General features: G+C 43.6%; 2 protein-coding genes and 1 non-coding gene across 4 annotated transcripts; 2 read left to right on the top strand and 1 right to left on the bottom strand.

Moving 5' to 3' along the window:
* Positions 1–3,319: 3,319 nt before the first annotated feature.
* Positions 3,320–7,220, bottom strand: fignl1 (fidgetin-like 1). 2 transcript variants are annotated; one of them, XM_085478306.1, is made up of 2 exons: positions 6,991–7,220; positions 3,320–6,094 (listed from the first exon to the last, which is right to left on the bottom strand). In XM_085478306.1, the coding sequence occupies exons 1-2, from the start codon at positions 7,007–7,009 to the stop codon at positions 4,164–4,166; spliced, it is 1,950 nt and encodes a 649-aa protein (XP_085334432.1). In that variant the 5' UTR covers positions 7,010–7,220; the 3' UTR covers positions 3,320–4,163. The 2 variants fall into 2 exon arrangements, with proteins under 2 accessions (XP_085334432.1, XP_085334433.1); XM_085478307.1 differs by lacking the exon at positions 6,991–7,220 and adding an exon at positions 6,669–6,958.
* Positions 7,221–7,429: 209 nt separating this feature from the next.
* Positions 7,430–13,516, top strand: ttl (tubulin tyrosine ligase). The gene is made up of 7 exons (XM_085478308.1): positions 7,430–8,298; positions 8,499–8,577; positions 8,675–8,907; positions 9,046–9,181; positions 9,290–9,559; positions 10,638–10,781; positions 10,917–13,516. The coding sequence occupies exons 1-7, from the start codon at positions 8,130–8,132 to the stop codon at positions 11,116–11,118; spliced, it is 1,233 nt and encodes a 410-aa protein (XP_085334434.1). The 5' UTR covers positions 7,430–8,129; the 3' UTR covers positions 11,119–13,516.
* Positions 13,517–21,080: 7,564 nt separating this feature from the next.
* On the top strand, positions 21,081–21,379 carry LOC146695852 (signal recognition particle RNA). Its single transcript, XR_014923664.1, has one exon.
* The last annotated feature ends 713 nt before the right edge of the window (positions 21,380–22,092 follow it).

Below are 22,092 nucleotides of genomic sequence, written 5' to 3' on the forward strand. Positions count from 1 at the left end.
TGCAAATAGTGTGGGAAGAGTGTTTCTGTTTTTTTTTTCTGTTTTTAAAGATGGCTGTAGAAGTAAGGAGAAAGCAGACCTCCTGGATATCCGTGTGCCAAAGGAAATGTGAAAATCTACAAATTGGGGTCGGGCTCGGCAAAATTAACTCGGGAGTTAACGGAAAGTTTCCCTCAGATTCGTTCCCACATTTCGCTCTCTTCACACGCTCCTCAAAGTCTGTGAAATAATTACGTTTACATGTCATTCATGCTGCCAGCTCTAGCTGTCAAAGAAAAGTGTAGCAAACAGTGAATGACTGGCATTTGTGCAAAGAAACAAACACAAAAAAAGCAGACGGTGAGAAAATTAAGAGGGAGTGAAGAGTAAACAAACACAACCACACTGTAGACTTGTTTTTCAGGGGAAAAAGGCAAATACTAACTCAATTAAAATTTAATTTTGCCACATTAGATAATAAATCACCAAAGGGACAATATGAGACTGAAATATTGGAAGGTACATACTCCACACACACACATACAAAAGCATGTCGACGTGTGCCGTGCGTCCAAGACCTGAAGAGTCTGGATGGTCCTCTGAGCGGCAGAGAGCTGGGACAGGGAGGATCAGCCACCGGAGCAGAAGGCAGGGGCCAGGGCTCTGAGGGCCAGGTCTGTCTGGAGATGCTCATTCGGGCCGGCAGAGGAGCTCAGCAGCGCCGCGCACTGAGACAGCCTTGTCCAGATGGCTGCTGTGTGATTTAGCTGAAACGGGAAGCAGCTGTGGCCAGCGCTGAGCCCCCCTACGCTTGACTAGGACCCAACAGGGGAGGGAGGGCATTTGCATGAGAGGGATAATCTGGCCAACCAACTCTGGCCCTGCCAGAATCCCAGATCTCACTTCCCCTTTCAGCCCTGGACAGAAATACTCCTTCAAGAAGCAGACTAAACCAGAGTGGTGGCTTTAACATGTTCCAACAAGAAGTTTGAAATTACTATTTTTCACACTTTTGCCGGGCTGCGGTTCATTAGTGGAAGACCATAATAGAACATTTACTGCAAACTTCGCAAATGGGAGCGCTGTGTTTACCGGTGTTTCTCAACATGTGCAGATTACATTTGATTGCCTGTCTTGGCATTTCGTCACATGGATTTCACTACTTAGGAATGCAGTTTGATCATGTAAAGATATGTCTCACTAAATGAGCAACGGGGACATTAAGTGCATGTTTGCATGTTCTGCAGAAAGAGAATACTCAGCAGCAGAAATTAACTCATATTATAAAACATATTATGTTCTTTTACTCTCACATGTATCTACCTTTCAGACTGAGAATTTTATATTGAATTGTTACAATGTAAACAGTGCTGCAAGCTGGACAATAAGCAAAAAAAGTGTGGTTAGAGAAATCATCATAATTAAACAGACAGATTCATATATAGCTAATTAGTGCTAACTAACAGACTACTAAAATTCTACCGTTTCACTCAGCACAAACTTGTTAGATAGTCTGTCTCACACAGCACGCCATAGTATTACTCAGATAACCTATTAAAATACTGTAAAAGGCCCAGCAGACCCAGATCATCTCTGGCTGCTTGCATCAATACACCTGTCAATGAATATGACCTCAACCGAAGTCAGACAATCCAGGTGAATTAATTATTTTTTAAAAAGTTCACCCAGCTCACTGTTACGAGCAGTAAAACTACCCATAGAGGCCAGACTGCTTTATTAGCAGGCTGTAAATATGTTATTTAACATTGTAAAGTTGGACATTATAACACGGGAGTCTTTGTGAACTGATGCTTTTGGAGCCAGCCTCAAGTGGCCATTAGTGGAACTGCAGTTTTTGCGGGACTCGATTTTTCCACTCTGGAGACTGCACTGTGGTAAAACAGAGTAAAGAAACCCCCTTTTTCAGTAATAGCCAGCAAACACAGTCTAATTTCATGGTTGGTGGCACAGAATGTTTTTCTTTAAATAAAATATTTGTGACATACAACAGCATGATGTACTCTTTCCTATTAGCCAATCTGAAGGCAGTATGGAATTACCGGACCCTGCATCAAACAATGCAGACGGTAACTGCACAATATGGATACATTGCAGAAAGAAATGTTGACTAAAACCATTGTATGCTTTCACAAGAACTCTAAATAAATATAGTAATAAATTTACCTGTAATGTTTCTATATTACAAATGACATGAGATTTGATTTTAAATACTGGAATTTTATTCCTATAACTTATTACATTTAAACTTCTACTTGAGCACAGCTTGTGTAGTTCTTCCACAACTGCATATACGTGAACACAGGGAAAAAAGCAATACCCAGTGCTTATACTTATTTCTACCTCAGCTTGAATCCGTATTAAGGATAAAATGATTCAGTAAAATGACCTTATTTTCTTCTCTGTAAATGTACTGTGTGATGTGTTTGTTTGTGACTACACTGCCCCAGATGTGACCACTTGCTTCACAGCCACAGTCAAATTGAGCTACAAGCTTACACCATATGGCACAGTTTTCAGTCCATACTCAATGGGCTCTATAGATCCCGTCAGCACCAGAGGAATTCTGCGCATCTGTCCTGGTCCAGCTGTGAGGAGTCCCCGCGATCGGAGAAGCCCACCCGTTGGGGGGGAAGGGTGCGTGTGTGACTACTTTCACTGCTGGCTAATTCAACAAAGTTTCTATACAGTGGCCAACAACACAAGTGTGAAATATTTATCAGGGACCTGACAAAAAAGATGAAAAATAAATGAAAGCCCCGTTTTCATGGTCTTCCAGATTCTCAAAGATTTCTTGATGAAATTTACATGAGATTTTGTTTCATGTGTGCACAATCTCTAATGGCCCCCTTCAGTGGTAGTGCATGTGTGACCAGTGAGGCATTCAACTTGAAAAACATAATGTTAAAAATCCTCACACCGCTTGCGTGAGGGATGTCTTCACTGAGAAAGCAGTTGCAAACATGGCACAAACTCCATGGATCAGAACTAACACAGAGGCCCTGCAAAAGGGATGTATTGCAGTAACACTGCTGTCTTAATCACTAACAGGAAGACAGGCAAAGTTTTTCTTTTTTTTCTCTTTTTAAACACAAGACCCAGGATACTCTCCGTGTTGCCCAACTTCCGCGGATATGATTAATACATCCAGCCTCAGGAACATTTCAGGACAGTGAGACTTCAGGCAAACCGTGGTTGTGGTGCTCAAACGTGATCACACTGCCCTCTGTGGATCGCATGGGATCGGATATGTCACTGCAGCCTAGAGATAAACTTATTGCTTACTGTCACACTCTGAGACAAAAACTTGTGGAGATGTGTGTGTGTGATATATACATTTATTAGGGACAAAAACAATTTCGATGCAGTTAACTGAAAAAGACCAAACAGATGACAAGCATTAAGTCATAATTCGACTGTGAATGTGTATCCTTGATGTGAAATACTAGAATTTAAATGGAAAACAGGGCTTCAACTGGAAAATGGTTTGTGTATAATACACACTACCTAACACTGGATCACAAAGCAACAGAACAAAATCAGCCTGACCGGCACAAACACCTGAAAATGACCAAAAAGCTGAACGCAGATGGCAAATTCTCTCAGTACAAAGTGGGAACGAGGTAAGGTTTTCTTCATTTTTTCTTCATGTTACGACACCCTGACCTTTACAAGTAGTGTTGAAAAACCTCAAAACAACAGACCACTAGCACAGAGACTAACACTTACACCCATAAAAGAGGCACCTGTTCACCTGTGCAATCCAATATGACTGAACTAAGCTGATACAGAGGGTTAAAATAACTATTTAACTGGTAGCCAATAAAAAGGTCCTTTTCTCTTCTTTAATTCTGTTTTCCTTGTCATTTATGGAAGCCCTGTTTTTCGTAGGCAAACAAATACAACTGAATTCAGCTCTTCATCACACAGATAAGGCCAACTTCCCATCATAGGGATATTTGGCAATATATGGGGAAAAAACAGAAAGACTGCATTAAAGAGACCCGTCTTATAATTTTCAGCTTTTTCTCGAGACTGTCATTCTTTGTTTTTAGTCCTGGGTCCTCCCACTTTGTCGGGTTTGTGCAGAACAAAGAAAGCATTTAACGTCTTTACATTTTCCATTTCTTTCAACACCCAGAACCTGAACGGAGACAAAGAAAAGTTTAACGCCCACATCCAAAGGTTTTATTCCACTCTTCATACAGCTCCAAGTCCTTTGATGACACACTGGGACGTACAGTCTTCAGGGCGTCGTGGAAGTCACTGTAGATGATGGGTCGCACCTGATCCGCGGTGATGGTGGCGATGTCACTGAGCTGGATGCTGCGTATGGGCCCCAGTGCTGCCTCTCGACACAGCTGAGTCATATCGGCTCCGGAGAAGCCCTCCGTGGCTGTCACCACCCTCTCCACCTCGCTTTCTCCCAGCTGGTTTTTCTCCTGAGCCATGAGGTTTGTCACTATCTGGCGTCGGGCAGTCGCTTCGGGCAGGGGGATGTATAACCGCTTTGCCAGGCGTCGTCGTGCTGCCTCGTCGATCTCCTGGGGCCGGTTGGTGGCACCCACCACCAGGATTCGGTCCTCTGCTGCAGTGGCCGCTCCATCTAGCTGGACCAGAAACTCTGTTTTTATCCTGCGCGAGGAGTCGTGCTCACCGTCCGTCCGCTGGGACAGCAGGGAGTCGATTTCATCGATGAAAATAACAGCAGGCTGGTGGCAGCGGGCAATGGCAAACAGAGCTCGCACCATTTTCTCTCCTTCACCCACCCACTTGGATGTGAGTGATGAGGCGCTGATGCTAAAGAAAGTGGCACCTGATTGACAGGCAATACATTTACCTATCAGAGTTTTTCCAGTTCCTGGCGGTCCAAACAGCAGGATGCCTTTGGGTGGGCCACGGAGGCCAGTAAAGATGTCAGGTCGCAGCATGGGCCAAACCACAATTTCCTTTATGGTAGTCTTGGCGAACTCCAGACCTGCTATGTCGTCCCAGCCCACCGGAGGCCCGTGGTCCATGATCTCACTCATGATCAGCTCGATTATCTTTGGCTCAAAGTTTTTCAGACGCTCGTCCAGGATTTGAGGTTCCTGATTGGAATTACGGCTCGCCACACTTCCCTCCTCTTCCTGTCGTGGAATGGGAGACACAAATTTTGAAAATGCACCTCGAGGCCTGTTGGCGCCCAGAGATTTCTTCACAGTTGCCGCCATCCCAGGGGCCTGACCTCTCTGAGGCTGATGGGAGTGCTTTCGCTGCTGGTCAACAACAAACTGCTCACGAGCTGTTTTGAAGGTGGTAACAGCCCGTGGGTCTGATGACACCTGACTGCCATTTTGCTCCCTGCCAACATCACCTCCGTCTGTGTTGTAAAAATTTTTCCGCTTCGATGTGTTGGAGGTGGGAAAGAAGGAGGACTGATAGTGCTGCGTGACCCCTGCGGGGCCAGGGTTTACATGTGGGAGAGCTGGAGAAGGGCAACTAAACACAGACTGTGGCTGAGCTGGAGGTCGGGAGAATGAGGGTGGATTGACTGAAATCCCTTCGTGACTGCTGGGCCTTTCCACAGAAACATTAGCAGGGATACTGGCTGCGATTTTAACCTCTGATTTAAGCTGCGGTGGTTGCACAGTTTTAAAGGGAGGAGTGAGAGAGCTACCTTTACCCTCTTGCCCCACAGTTATGTTAATGTCAGCTGGTGCCACCACAAAGCTCTCACCTCCTGTCTTTGCCTGAATTGTTTTCTGAACACTGGGCAACTCCAGCACGCTCTCTGCAGTGAGGGATGACTCCCATTTGTCGCTGTAGTTCTTCTGACTGCGGGCCAGATGGAGCGCGCTTTCTGCATAGTTGTTGAGCCCTGTGCGCGGGTCGTCCGAGTCCAACACTGCAGCGTAGCGCCCCGAGTAGGTCCTGAGCAGGCTGGCCATGCCGGCCTGAGAGAGCTGGGAGCTTGCCCATGCATACTGAATGGAGAGGATGTGGGCCCGGTAGGCATCGGCCGTCTGTTCAGGTGTACAGCTGCCAGATGAAATGTCAAAGGACCTCTTCTGCCATTCGTCCAGGTGTGCGCCACTCATGCCTGGCCTGCTCCAGCCTGGTGAAGACGAAGGGACAAGAGTTATTAAAAATACATGACCCCAGTAAATGCCAAGGCACAAATCTCCCCAAAACCCATACAGAGAAAAAGCTGCCACTTAATTACGTTACATAAATAACCATGTATGCAGTAACACTGAGTTATAGTGATTTTGATATAAATGAAAGGAATTAAAAAACAAATAAACACGTGATTTGAATCCAGCTTTAAAAATGGTAGGCCACACTCATTAGCATTGAAACTGAACAGCCTTCATCCTTCGCCCATGTCTTTAATACTCCACATGTCCCAGCTGAGATAAACTCTAAATACAACATTTCGTTTTCTCAGACTTAAATAAAACTCCTTTATCCCCACATAAAGCAACATACAACTGCCTCCCTGAGCATTATCTCCAACGATGAATAGTCAGTGACAAGGCTAAAAGTAATCTGAATCTCTGTATATGTAGCTGAACCACGGAGAGCTGCAGTAAAAACAGGTTATCAGTCTCGATGCACCCAACTTGTCTGAACTGTTATCTGAAAATGCGCCACAACAAACAACAGTATTCATAATGGACGTCACTTACTATTACTGATATCTTGTCAAAAAATTATAAAAAATATATGAATACACTCGTAACAACTTTTGTAATGCACTTTAACTCGATGTTTACAGTAGCGGTAATTCCCGCCTCTAGTTTGTTCTCCCTCCCGAAACTAGGACTTCCTGTCTCGTTCCAATTCGCTCTCAAAAAATCTACAACTGTGGCCGTCGCATAACTTTTCACCTAATACAGGGAACCAGCACAAAGAAGCAACGATCTTAGTTTTTGAATACATAAAACATCGAATAATGATGACGAGACTGGGACATTAAAGTAAACGAAATGAAGCAACTAAGTTTTTTACATGTTGGAACGAGACCCATAAGTTGTCACAAGTAGGGAGTGCTCCATTTATCCTCCAGTTCCGCCCAGTCCAGGCTACAAAAGCTAATACACCTCGTTATCAAATTTCACGAAAAGTTTCGTGATTGATGTTAGTTATTTTAAGAATTAAGAGGAACTTAATATAAAACGTGGAGCGATTTTTCTTCAGTTTCAAGACTTTTTTCTGCGGACTATGTTGCCAACAGTACACAGGTCTGCTAATTTTAGTGAGGTCTACGACGCCATCTCCTGGCTACAATACGCATATGGCATTGCCGCTTTAGAGTCTTTCATTTTGGGAAATGTAGTTCTCTTGTCATTGAACTTCATCCAGACTTTGAATTAAATCAAAATCGAGTTTAAGTGAAGTAGATTTTTTTTATACATATCGAATTCATTTTGTGTTAAATTGCTTTAAAAATATAAAATAAACATTTAAACAGATATTATCCTGGACATCACTCTGTTAATAAACTACACTAACCACAACGGTTGCGCGGTGGTGTTTATGCTGTCGACGGTGGATGACAGGGTTTGCTGCTGATTTTCAGAGAATAAAGCGCACGCCGGCGGTGGGAGAATAGCCCGTGTTTGTGATATTGTGCAGCAAACTATCCACTTAGTTAATGTTTCCGCTCCTTGTGACTTTTTCCTTTGCATTTGAGGACAAATACCGGAAGTGTCTCGTAGATAACTGTTAGCAATTGTCGCAGACCGTTAGCTATAACGTTAGCTAATCCGGAGACGGGATGTAAATTTATCCAGACGGGACCAGCCCCAGTAGCCGGTATCAGCAGTCAGTCACTCCCTTGTGTGGGGCTTCTGAAATAACCCTGTGCCGACTTATGTGAAATTGCTTTACGTGGCATGGTGTTTTATATATAATACATATTAGCCACGGAGTGCTGAAATTAATCTTCCGAGCACCAGTTTGAGTTAACTGGGAAGTGTGGAGGGGATATGACTGACTCATCATCATGGCACGGACAGAGGAGATAACCCCAACCGTTCTGTCTGCTGCAGTGCCAACCCGGCAGCCGCACAACTAGCCAGACAGCTAAGTTACTCACACACTAAACCGTTTTGATTAAACCTCTGACCCCCTGTCGCAGCGGCATTATGAACGCCCCTATGTACACCTTTGTTTCCCGTGACGACAACAGTACTGTTTATGCTGAAGTTTCCAAAATCCTCCTCTCAACCGGGCAATGGAAGAGGCTGAAAAGAGACAATCCCAGATTCAACTTGATGCTGGGTGAGCGGAACAGATTACCCTTTGGGCGTTTAGGTAAGTCAGACTTTCTTTCTTGTTTCTTAAGAATTGTTTTCGGGCTATTTTTGGTGTCCACCCTTTCTGGATGAGAAAGCAGCTGTGACTGTGCAGGGCTGCATCCTGTGGAAAGATTGTCTCTCTTATTGAGAGTTTCTGTGCACTGTGCATGCGGATTTATGAACAGACGGTAAAGCATCTTCACTGTGACCTTACAGGCCATGAACCCGGACTGATGCAGCTGGTGAATTACTACAGGGGGGCAGACAAGCTTTGCAGAAAGGCATCCTTGGTCAAGTGTGTGCAAATCTGTCATTCCTGCCATCATTCATGTTACTGACACTGCAGTTTATTACATGACCACTTTCCTTCTGACCCCTTTCTTAAACACTAGGCTAATAAAGACCAGCCCAGAGCTGTCTGACTCCAGTAACTGGTTTCCAGAGTCCTACATCATCTATCCCACTAACCTCAACACACCTGTTGCTCCTGCTATGAATGGCATCAGCCATCTGAAGAGCAATCCGAAGACAGATGAGCGGGAAGTTTTCTTGGCCTCCTATAACGCTAAGAAAGAAAGAGCAGAGGGTACAGTGTGGATAGCCAAGTCCTCTGCTGGAGCTAAAGGTGATATCTATATTTAGTATTTAATTGGTTAAAAACAAGACACTAGTTGGAAGCTTCATATATATATATATATATATATATATATATATAAAAATGTGTGTGTGTGTGTGTTTTTCTTCTTGTTTTCTATTACTACAGGTGCTGGTATTTTGATATCCCACGATGCTAATGAGTTGCTGGACTATATTGACAATCAGGGACAGGTTCATGTTATTCAGAAGTACTTGGAGAAGCCTCTGCTTCTTGAGCCGGGACATCGGAAATTTGACATCAGGCAGGTTTTTTTTTTTCTTTTTCTTTTTTTTGCCAAACTTAAAGCCACAGAGAAAGCACTGCTATGTCCCAACTTAACAGCTTAGCTTTATGTTTATGCTATTGCTAGGAGCTGGGTGCTAGTGGACCATCAGTATAACATCTACTTATACCGCGAGGGCGTGCTGCGGACCTCCTCGGAGCCCTACAACAGCTCAGACCTGCAGGACATGACCAGCCACCTGACTAACCACTGCATCCAGAAAGAGCACTCCCAGAACTACGGCCGATACGAGGAGGGGAACGAAATGTTCTTCGACGAGTTCAGGCTGTACCTGCTGAACACTCACAACGTCACGCTGGAGACCACCATATTACCTCAGATAAAGCAGACCATAAAGTAGGCAACTATTTTGCTATTGTTTTTATTAGGGTGCCCGAGGGAAATTGGGTTAAGGCTGCCAGCCGTGCCAGCGCCATCTTACCCTTCCGACCATACATACATATTCCCGTTTTCCTCCTGAATCCTGCTGGTTTTTACCTCTTTAACACATAAAACTTCCAAAACATCACCTGACCAAGCTGCAATTTAAGTTAAAGCACACTCTATCAGCTCGGTAATATGATGATTGAGTCCATGTGAGAGTAATTGTCCAGAGAATTCATAGAGAGGGTGGGTATCATGTGTCCTACCTCTTTAGTGCTCCAGTCTGAGAGCTCTCTTGTCCAAACTGCACAGAGTATTCCTAGCTGAGAACATGTCTGATGTGGACTTTCGCTTGTTGTGCTACAACATGCAAAATAGGAACTTTGAACAATTCCTGGACCTGATCCTCCCAACATTATAATAGGGGTTCATGTTTTCACTCTCGCTTATCTACTCCTTGCTTGTTTGTAGTTACCCTTCTTGCGTCCTGTGTGAATAAAAACACAGCTTTAAACCTATGCTGTGGTTTTGTACAGGAAAAGGAAGATTGTGGTTTTTAGCAGAACCTCTTTTTGTAACTGTTTTTTAACAGATATATGAGTGGTTTTACACCACTTTGCATATAATTATTGGTGATTATTAATTTGTGAATCTCTTCCAAAGCATGTCTTTGTTCTTTCTTCATCCACTCGCCCCCAACCGGTTGCAGCAGATGGCCGCCCCTCCCCGAGCCTGGTTCTGCTGGAGGTTTCTTCCTGTTAAAAGGGAGTTTTTCCTTCCCACTTTTGCCACGTGCTTGCTCATAGGGGGTCATCTGATTGGTCGGGTTTTCTTTGTATTATTGAAAGGCCATATAGCGCCCAATCACAACTCCTAAAAACTGTCGGTGTGCGATTAAACCTCATATACTGGTGTTAATAACAGCAGTATACAACCATTACTGTTGTGAAAACGTGACTGATGTTTGGCAAATGCTGGTTGCTCTCATCACTCAAAGAGACTTTGTTATAAAAGGATGATCGGTGAAGATTTTGGATGTCTGGTTTCACAGGAGCTGTCTGACATGCATCGAGTCCGCAATCAGCACCAAGCACCTGTCCTACCAGAGCTTCCAGCTTTTTGGATTTGATTTCATGGTGGACGAGAACTTCAAAGTGTGGCTCATTGAAATCAACGGCGCTCCAGCCTGTGCACAGTCAGTACCTTCCATGTTACGTGTCCTTTAGCAATGTTTTTCCATCTAAAATATAACAAATTTCACATCTGTTTAAAATTTGAAATGTTTATTATTATTTTTATTATTGTTATTATTTATCCTTTCCTAATGCAGGAAACTATATCCAGAGTTATGTCAAGGCATTGTGGACGTGGCCATTTCCAGTGTCTTCACCCTAAATAGCGGCGACTCCTCATCTGCGTCCTCTTCTCCTTACTCGTCCTCCCCATCTTCCTCCTCCCTGTTCACCACCAACTCCTGTTCCTCTCCCAAACTGAGAGCACCTCTCCACGTGGGTCCTTTCACTCGCCTGTAAGCACAAATATGCCCCCTCCCTTTTTCTTCTGTGCTAGAAGCTTCTTCCATCTCCCCCATCCTCATTGGTCGCACGTGCCGCCTCTCTGCACCCTGAGATGCTGCACATGCGGGCAAGCTGCCGAGCCGCTCCTTCGTACTTTTGCACACGTTGGCCCAAGGGAGACTTTCTCTTTAGGGACTTCTCTGAACTGCAGGAAAGATCCGTGCGCTCCTGATTATGCATATTTTGAATGCGAGGATGGCAATGAACTGGTCAGTAAATGTTCTCAGAGTTTCTGAACGATGACGGGCATCCCCAAGCAGATTGGTCGAAGTGGTGAAAGTCGCAGAGACGCTCCAACTGAGACTGTAGTGCCTTACATTTCCAACCACTCTCCCTTAAAAAAAACCTGCCAGTTAGCTTGCTCTGTTACAGTAACCTGTACTCGTTCTTTAAGCTTTTGCACTGTTGCTCACTGAAGTCATGTTAAGTCCACAAGAAAATAGCATAAAACAAGGCATTTGACATTTTAGTGAGCTTATGGAGGTTTGAGTGCTGTTTAATCATCAGACACTTCTTGTTTTTCTGTTTTTGTTTTTAATCACTTTTTATAACTGACTTACAAACAAGTTTGTTTGAAAAATATTAGACATGATCAAGAAGCTCTAGAGACTGAAGGATGAAGGCTCTGGTGTGTTACGCTAACACTACTTGTCTGATTGAGCTAAAGGATGGCCTTGAAACTGAACATTCCTCCTGACTTGACCATGTGGACACTACATCAGGGCAGCTGGGTGGCATAAGTGAGCAGGGAGACTGTGCTTCGGCTGTAAACCCGGGAGCGAGTCTGCTACAGGGACCTCTCAGTGGCGAAAAGGGAAAAATCCTCGTCAGTTATTCTGTAATCAATTTGTTTTATGTGATCTGAAGAGAGCATATTTGTGTGAAAGCATGTAGCATACAAGCCCTAACCCACAGCTCTGTTTGCTGTAAAGAACTCTGTGTTTTCTCTCTGATAGACTGTTATTGTAAAGTGTAAAGTAGGTCTTTGTTATTGAGCTGGTGAAGTGAGCGTAGAGTAGCTTGTACAGAGTGTCTTACTGCTTCTTAAACATGTTTAACGACCCCATTAAAGGACACTTGGAAAAGATAGCAAAGCTGATAAAATGCTTGTTTCCCGGTGTGTTGAAAAACACACTGTGGTGAGCATTACCACATCGTCATTACCAAAGAAAAGTCAGCGGTGTTAAGGAAGTCCCAATACAGTGGTTAATTTCATAATAACTTGGACTTGTTTCGCTTTGTGGGGTCTTTAAATATTTGACCTTTTCATTCGAACGAAATCTTTGTGAGTAGACAAGATTTTAGAGGTGTTCCCGTCCAAGACGACTTGTGTCAAATCTGTTTTGTGTTACTGCTCGTTAGAAATGATTGTCAGATTGTTCAGTTGTTGTCTTTTATTAGATTGAAATAGTTGACAGTTGCACATTCATGTGTTTCTAGGGGCTCGTTTGATTCCCTTAAAAAAAGGAAAAGAAACAAAAACACCCTTTTGTTGAAATATGTGAGGTTTTGTGTCCCAATAATTAAGGTGAATCATCAAAACATTTCATTCTTTCTTTTTTTTTTTTACTCTGTGTTTACAAGAAGACTCGAGAATGAAGGATGTGTAAGAGACTGAAGTTAATACGAAGAGAAAACAAAATCTTAGTATTGTTTTTAAATCTGTAGGGACATTTCCATCAAAGGGAAGGGTTCCTTAGAGGGAACTGTATATTGTTTTTTTTGTAGTTGTTTTTTTAAAAGGCGTTTAAATGCACCTTTATTTTTTTTTTGTACCGGGGTAAATTTGCCTCTTTCATTAGAAAACCTCATTGATGTCATTTCCTCTTACTTAGAGTGTTTTTGTACATGTGACTCATTTTCTCATGTTTTCCTTGTGTGTTTTATATCTCTACTTTCTCATCTTTACCAAAGATTATCCTGCTGCATTTTCAGTGTTACACCTTTTGTAGTGAACAGATTGTCACAGACCTGACTCGAAAGCAAGCATCATGATCAGAGGAATGTGTGCTGTTTTTTTTGTTTTCTTGTTTTTTGTTGTTGTTGTTGTTGGGTTATGATTTATTGGAAATCTGCATGAACGTTTGTCTTTATCAGAGACAATATTATTAGAATAAAACATGTTACTGCTTCTGTCATGCAAACATTTCTGCACATCCACGTGTTGGGCTGCATTTCTGATGTGCATTTCAGGCTTCTGAGCAACACTGAAGAAGATGAGGGAAGCAGAGTGGTCTGTGAACGCAGCTCGCAGACGAGCTACAGAACGTTCAGAAATGACCCAGACCTTTGGTAGGTGGATGGTGAAATAATACGACACTAATAAAAGTTCAGTTTTTGTTTCTAAATTTTGCCTCTCTGCTGTGAGACTGGTTATTAACTAATGTTTTTTTGATTTGTCTTTGAACGCCTCGCAGATTAGTTAAAAAGAGAAAATGTGTCTAATCCATTTGTTAGGTGTGACTTCTTTTATCATGGGAAAAGTCCACATGAGTAGGTTATCATGCAGATGAACCACACACCCGCACATAGTTATCTTATATTTCTTCCTTCTTTTATTACTCATGGTTTTCTTCTGAAATTTGGCTTCTCTCTGACATAAGTTGACCTCATTTGCCCCCAGGAGGTGTACCCACATGATCTTAAACAGGGACATTCAACCAGCTTTGCGTGAAGAAATTCCTTTTAAACTAGTTAACCAGGAAATGAAACAAATTATTAAAATTTTATCTAATAATCTTAGCCAAGATAGCAGTGAAAGAACTGATGTGTGGCACAGCTGCATCATCTGTCCGTTGTTTTGTTCTAACCCACTGAGATATATGTAGGGTCATGTGATCTTAGATGCTATATAAACATACAATACATACATACAAACACAAACTTATGTGGGGTTGCTTTTACTAAAAAATCACTATCCACGATGTGAAAAAACACGAGGGAAATAATTATTTGATCCCCTGATTGAATTTGCAAGATTGCTTACTTCTTTGGAAGTGAGCAATCTTTTAGACTAGTTTCATTTTGATGGAGAGAGACAGAATATCAACCAAACTTCCAAGGAAAGAGATGACATGAATGTTATAAATTGGTCTGCATGTCACAGAACATGACTTGGTGGCGAAATCTTTGTTGGCAACTACCAACAGCGCCAAGCAGTAAGACATTTCTTGTAGTTGGTCACCAGGTTTGGCCACATCAGGAGGGATTTTGGGCCACTCTTCTTCAGAGAAACTCAGAATCATTTTGGTTTCTTGGCTGCTGCTTCGCAACTCAAAGCTTCAGCTCCCTCCACAAATTCTCTCTAGGACTGAGGTCTGAAGACAACTCCATGATCAGAGAGAAAGGAGGAGCTCTGCACACCTTTACTTGTATGTGTTGATATTTGTGTATTTTTATGATTTAACATAAAACCACTGAAACATCCTGTAGTCTGTTGCACATCTGTAGTCACAGAAATCACAGCCTCAGTATTTACACTCTGTTTCGACCACAAACCTTGGTCCAAACCTTCTCCTGGACATCCAGCTGAGGTGAAATTGGAGCCCACATTAATTCCTTTTATGTGAACATTTCTGAGATCCTGCATTCACCATCCCACGAGCTTCCTTCCAAGGATGTTGAATGTGAAAAATGCTAACAGTTCACTTAATTATCCAAATTTCACACAAACTAGCACTTTAACTGCTCTTAAAAAACAAGTCAATGTCCTTGTCCAGTTTAGAGCTGGGGCTTTGTAACAAACAGAAAGAGTGGGACAGACTGGATTGTCCCATGACTGAGACATCAGCCAGCAAAGACGGGCATGGAGAAGACACCTAGAAACAGAGCTGCAATCACTCATTTTATGGTGTGTTCTTAATGCATAGGTGGGCTTCGGACTCACAGATGGGTCAGCCTATTATTCACGTTTCAACTGAAGGAGGAAGAAGGACACCAAACCAGGGAGTTTCCAGATGTTGTGATGGCCTTTTCTTTCGTTTCTGCAGTACAGAAAGGTAACTTACAGGCCAGTCAGGCAAGCAGGCCATCGCATTGCCACATGTTCTCAAGTTGTAACTTGAGATCTCTCTGAAGGAATTTTCCCTCTTTTTTTTTTTTAATCTTGTACGTATATCAAAGTTTATTACATGGGAAGGCAATGAAGTCACTGCCTGTATCAGATATACAAAAAAGACTTGTCACATAAGTAATGTCGTCAGAGCGAGGTGTGGAGAGGATTACTTGTATGGATTGTGTATGTAAAAGGAAAAGAGTAACATCAGAATCACAATGACATCATTGCGTGTGTTTTGAATCTCTACCTGTTTCATCTGGGTCTTCTTCCTGCACAGTCATCTCAACAAAATTACACAAAAACCCCCAAATGTGCACTCTGCCACAGGCTCCCAGATGACTGATTGATTCCCCTATTAAAAGCAATATTAAAACATCACATATTTATGTGTGTGATCTTTTACCGTTATTAAAAAAATGGTATTGCTTACCGAACCAGCAGTAACACTAGAGACAGCTTTGACCACGAAGCACTGTATGTGACTCATAAGCTGCTTTTCAGCAGTTTCCAATAAAAAAAAAAAAAACTTTCCATAATTACAGGTTTATTCTTCAGTAACTGAATGACGTTGTGAGGGGGAACACAAACTCCACAACAAAACACTTTATTTAGTGTTAAACGTGTTAACCTGTGGCGTTTTTACTGTCACTAATGTCAGGTCATTATTGCTGAAAGATAATGTTGTTAACGGCTTTCTAAACTGGTTCCAGATGACGTCACGTGTGTACTTAATGCTTAATGCTCATAAAGTTCCCCCATGTATATATTCACTTTATGTATATAATGTTCTTCTCTCCCCTTTTGCAGTTGAAGAGCGTGTCAGGATACATTTCACTGCGTGTTGTACTTGTATAACTATGCATGTGACGAATAAAGAATCTTGAATCCTGAATCGTGAATCTTCAGTATAATAAACATCACAGTGTTACATTGAAAAGCAGCTGAATTTGTCAGATGACCTATTATAGTGTCTAAGAATAATTTGGAGTGAATAATCATAGATTTTAATATAATCCACCTGTTTTAAAGTGAAGACTTTGGTCATCAAACCAGAGGCAAAGGCTCAGTCATTAAAGAACCCCCAAAAGTTGATTCTGTTCATCTGGACGTAGCGTTTTGTGGGAGAAATGTTTCGTCACTCTTCCAAATGACTTCTTCAGTCTCAGCTGACTGCAGGTTTCCCCAATCTTATAAACAGTACATTTGCATAATGACTGAAACCAGCCCACTGAAGGAACAATGGGCTGAGAGATCAGTTCCTTCATCATAATTATGCAATTTCTCATGACCAATGACCAAAACCCACTGATCAAAGACCACTGATCAATGGCCATGAGTACCATTCACAGAGAGTTGGGGAATGGCTGCAATCACAGCATTGTAAGATGGCGAAAGATGTACCCTTAGACCCCTCCTCGATTCAGAGATGGTCTTTCCCTTTTCACGTAAATGGCCTCCTTGACTCCGCACTCAAACCGGAGTTCCTCCCTGTCCAGGATGTGTACATCCTCATCATTGAAAGAGTGTCCACTGGCCTGTAGGTGTAAATAGACTGCAGAGTCCTGGCCTAAAGAGGTAGCTCTTCTGTGTTTTGCCATCCGCTTCGCCAGAGGTTGTTTGGTTTCCCAAATGTATGAATCATAACAACCCTCCTGGCACTTAGCAGCGTACACTATGTTACTCTGCTTCTGTCGGGGTCCAGCGTGCTTTGGGGTTTAAAAGCAGATGAGACGTGGTGATCACATAGAGGCAGTCCACCAAATCATCAAGCACTTAAAGTAGCATCATTCAGTACAGACACTGGATAATCAAACTGCCACTCCCTGTACCCGAAGCAAACTGGTAATAGAGTTGTTTTATATGAAAGTTTTTGCATTCATACAAACCCTCCTGTCATTAAGCAGACTCAGCACAGAGCAGTTTTAAGTGCGCATGCGCCAACCAGCGTGCAGCCTGTTACAGTCGCTCCTGCTTTTCTCTTAGTTTAGCTCTTTTTTCTTACGTATTCTTTTTTTTTTCTGACTTGTATTTTCCTCCGTTTTCTATCTCTTACTCAATCATGTGGATTGAGAGAGTTTTTGTTCTTCTGGTGGCCGTGGAACTGTTACTTTTATCATGGAACGGGACCGCGGCACATCTCCTACACGCACGGACTGTTTACTCCAGAGATCAGCTGATCGCCCTGATGCCGGCCGGCTCGCTGGCCAGGCCCGCAGAAGTGCCCGCAGAAGTACCAGCTGAAATTTGGAGGAAAACACATCGGGGATGCAGAGGTCAAGGACAGAAGAGAAGAAAAAAGGTGACGGTGAGACAGCGGAGGCTCGAAGCGAGGAGGAGGTTTAAACCGTGTCTGCCGTCTATCGTGATGGGAAATGTGCGATCGTTGGCAAGTAAAATCGACGAGCTCTCAGCACTGGTACGGAGTCAGAGGGAATACCGAGAGTGTAGCCTGATGTGTTTCACCGAATCATGGCTGCACCAGGTCATTCCCGATGAGAATGCTTCCGTGGAAGGCTTCCACACTGTTCGGGCGGACAGGGACAGCATCGCTAGCGGTAAGCGTAAAGGAGGTGGGCTTGCTGTTTTAGTTAACAACCGGTGGTGTAACCCTGCCAACATAACAATCAAAGAAAGGACTTGTTGCCCGGACATTGAACTGTGTGCTGTTGGACTCAGGCCGTATTATTTACCCAGGGAATTCTTTCACGTCATCTTGGTGGCTGTTTATGTTCCCCCCTCTGCTAACCCCACAGCTGCATGTGACACTATCCACTCTGCCATAGCTCGGCTACAGACTCAGCACCCGAGTGCCTTTATTGTGATCTCGGGTGACTTCAACCATGTATCACTGGACAATACACTACCAACATTCAAACAATATGTGGACTGTCCCACCAGGGGAGAGAAAACTTTAGACTTACTGTATGCTAACGTCAAGGATGCATACAGCTCCTCCTCCCTCCCCCCACTTGGTAGGTCAGATCATAACCTGATTCACCTCACCCCCCGCTATGTGCCAATTGTGAGGAGGGAACCTGTGACCACCAGGACTGTTAGGAGGTGGTCAGAGGAGGCAATAGCGGAACTACAGGGCTGTTTCGAGGTGACTGACTGGGAAACACTCTGTGAGCCTCACGCCGAGGACATCAATGGGCTTACTGAGTGTATCACAGGCTACATAACTTTCTGCACCGACTCCATTGTTCCAGCTCAGACTGTTCATTGTTACCCAAATAACAAGCCGTGGGTGACTAAGGACATCAAAGCCCTCCTCAACAACAAGAAGAGGGCTTTCAGAGGGGGCAACAAAGAGGAGGTGAGGAAGGTCCAGGTGTTACTAAAGGACAAGATCAGAGAGGCTAAGGACAATTACAGGAGGAAGCTGGAGTGGAAACTCCAGCAGAACAGCATGAGAGAGGTGTGGAGGGGCATGAAGACCATCACTGGATTCAGGCCAACCAACAGCAGGGGAGCTGAGGGAGGTGAGAATAGAGCCGACGAGTTGAATCTGTTTTTCAATAGATTCGACACCACAGTGTCTGCTCCCACCCCCACAACCTCACCTGCAGTCAGCCTGGAATCCAGAGCCACACCACTGTGCCAGCCTCTCTCTTCACATGTTGCCTCCTGTGAGATTCCTGACACCCCTCCCCCACCCATCACCTTCACTCAATACCAGGTTGAGATGCAAATGAGGAGACTTCACTCAGGCAAGTCTGCTGGACCAGACGGAGTGAGTCCCCTTGTCCTCAAGGCCTGTGCCCCCCAGCTGTGTGGAGTCTTTCATAAACTGTTTATGCTGAGTCTGAGTCTGCAGAGGGTCCCGGTGATGTGGAAGACATCATGCCTCGTCCCTGTACCAAAGACGCCACGTCCCAGTGGCCCCCAGGATTACAGGCCCGTGGCACTGACCTCCCACATCATGAAGACCCTGGAAAGGCTCATCCTGGACCAGCTGCGACCCATAGTAAGACCACATCTGGATCCCCTTCAGTTCGCTTATCAGCCTCGTCTCGGAACAGAGGACGCCATCATCTACCTGCTCAATCGTGTCTACACCCATCTGGACCAGCCGGCGAGCACTGTGAGGGTCATGTTTTTTGACTTTTCCAGTGCTTTCAACACCATCAGGCCGACCCTCCTGGGTGATAAGTTAGCAGCGATGCAGGTGGATGCTTCTCTGGTGTCCTGGATTGTTGATTACCTGACAGGAAGACCACAATATGTACGTCTCCCACAGTGTGTGTCTGACAAGGTGATCAGCAACACAGGGGCACCACAGGGGACTGTCCTCTCCCCCTTCCTCTTCACCCTCTACACCACAGACTTCAGCCACTGCACAGAGACCTGCCATCTTCAGAAGTTTTCTGATGACTCTGCGGTGGTTGGATGCATCAGCAGGGATGATGAGACAGAGTACCGGGCTGTGGTCGACTCCTTTGTCACGTGGTGTGAGCAGAATCATCTGCAGCTCAACGTGGCAAAGACCAAGGAACTGATCGTGGACTTCAGGAAGACCAGGAAACACTTGACCCCTGTTTCAATCCAGGGGGTCAGTGTTGACATTGTGGAGGACTATAAATACCTTGGAGTACACATTGACAATAAACTGGACTGGGCTAAAAACACCACAGCACTTTACAGGAAGGGCCAGAGTCGTCTCTATTTTTTGAGGCGACTGAGGTCCTTCAACATCTGCCAGAAAATGCTGAGGATTTTCTATGAGTCTGTTGTGGCCAGTGCGATCCTCTATGCTGTTGCATGCTGGGGGAGCAGGCTGAGGGTCGCAGATGCCAACAGACTTAATAAACTGATCCGTAAGGCCAGCAATGTTGTGGGGATGGAGCTGGACTCCCTCAAGGTGGTGTCGGAGAGGCGGATGCTGTCCAAGATAAAGACAATGTTGGATAACACCTCCCACCCACTCCATGACATGTTGGTCAGTCACAGGAGCTCGTTCAGTGAGAGACTGAGATTACCGAAAAGCACCACTGAACGACACAGGAAATCATTCCTGCCTGTGGCCATCTCCCTGTACAACGCATCCACTTAACACACCGTTTGCTGCTACAGCTACACATGTTTCTTTTCCAACTATTTATTTATAAGTGACTTATGTATGTATGTATGTATATATATGTATATATTGTACTATTCTTAGTTAGCGTATTGTCTGTCTTGTCTTAATGTTGGTTTAAAATGGAGCACTGTAACAAAAAATAATTTCCCCCAGGGATCAATAAAGTATTCTGATTCTGATTCTGATTCTGATTTATTAACAACTCCTCAGCTCAAGGAGACTGTTGTTGTTTTTATTTACTAAATGTTGTAGTGTAAAATGATTGCTGCAAGCAAAGTGTAATAAGTGGAGTTGTGGATTATGTGTCAAGATAACCAGTACTGAATGATTTTAGAAACTGGAGCTGACAAAGGTCAGGAAGACAAAGAATTGGAGGAGAAATGTTTTTCAGTTTGATCTGTGGATGTGTCCTATTAAGATTTAGCCTTGAAAAATAAAATGGTTGAAGTTGGTGTGACTTTGAATCGTGTTTTCAATGCACTTTTATTACATTACAATATGCCATTTTCTTGTAATCTTCTATTATTGTAGCATCTTTACCTTACAATATGAAGCGCCTTGAGACAGTGTTGGGTTGTTACAGTGTGGCGCTATATAATGAAATTAAATTGACTATGTAATGTGAAACATTAAGATTTAATCTTTACCTTTAGCTTTTTTTTATTTCTGGAATAATAATAATGTTATTTTAAATGAGCAGGTGCCGCGAGGGCAGAGCGTCCCTCTCGGATGACGTCACGTGTAGGCACCTTAAAGCCTGCATGAACGAGAGCACTTCTCGCCGGGTGCGGTGGCGCGCGCCTGTAATCCAAGCTACCGGGAGGCTGAGGCTGGCGGATCGTTTGAGCTCAGGAGCTCTGAGCTGCAGCGGACTATGCCGATCGGGTGTCCGCACTAAGTTCGGTATCGATATGGTGCTCCTGGGGGAGCTCGGGACCACCAGGTCGCCTAAGGAGGGGTGCACCGGCCCAGGTCGGAAACGGAGCAGGTCAAAGCCCCCGTGCCGCTCAGTAGTGGGATCGCGCCTGTGAATAGACGCTGTAGTGCAGCCTGAGTAATACAGCGGGACCCAGTCTTTTTACGCTCTTTCTCCTCTCCACAGAAATATACACACAGCACACACACTCACACATCACGTTTTGTACAGCTTATAACACCGTCAACACAGCTTCTCTCTCCTTTCTTTCCATTGAAAAAGACTGCTGTTTGTTGGTCCCACAGCGCCTCCAACTTGAGGAAGAAGAGATTACCAACACATTGCAACTTCACTAATAATAATTTTTTAATAATAATTCATAATAACTGTAAAAATTATACAAATAACCATTTTTCTTTCTTCGGTGACTGTATTCAATGAACACAAAAATAAACAAAAGCAGCCTAAAGCAAAGCTCTACTTTCTCTTTTTTAAATAAATGAAGCATGAATACTTTCAGCTATTATGTCATCCAGAGCTTCAATGTGTAATCTTTTGCTTGGCAGTTGTAATATCCACAGTCTCCCTGTGGTTTACAGTTTAATGCTACAGTGCATCAGGAGTATAAGAGAACCTGTAATGCCTGTTGCAGGCAAACTGATGTCTGAAGATTTGAAAGATATTAATTTACTAAATAAAATCAAAATGCTGGACTGTAAACAGCACAGAACAACAGCTTGAATTTATGTTGTGTTTTTTTCTGCTCATAGAAAAAAATATTTGAAATGCACTTCAAATAGGTAAGCACTCACCGCAAGTAATAGGTAATGCAATTAAATATGAGAAACTACAACTGTGATAGGCTACAACTTTAGC

This window comes from Copadichromis virginalis, linkage group LG13 (genome assembly GCF_057382275.1).
Source record: "Copadichromis virginalis isolate Kocher_CV1m ecotype Utaka linkage group LG13, C_Virginalis_male_GT1.1, whole genome shotgun sequence".
Lineage (NCBI taxonomy): Eukaryota > Metazoa > Chordata > Actinopteri > Cichliformes > Cichlidae > Copadichromis > Copadichromis virginalis.

What these genes read in the sequence shown, in the direction of transcription:
- ttl (XM_085478308.1), top strand. Translation starts at nt 8,130, where the DNA reads ATGAACGCCCCTATGTACACCTTTGTTTCCCGTGACGACAACAGTACT. An exon ending in CATCGGAAATTTGACATCAG is followed by an intron (nt 9,182 to 9,289) that starts GCAGGTTTTTTT and finishes TGCTATTGCTAG; the next exon opens with GAGCTGGGTGCTAGTGGACC. An exon ending in CAGATAAAGCAGACCATAAA is followed by an intron (nt 9,560 to 10,637) that starts GTAGGCAACTAT and finishes CTGGTTTCACAG; the next exon opens with GAGCTGTCTGACATGCATCG.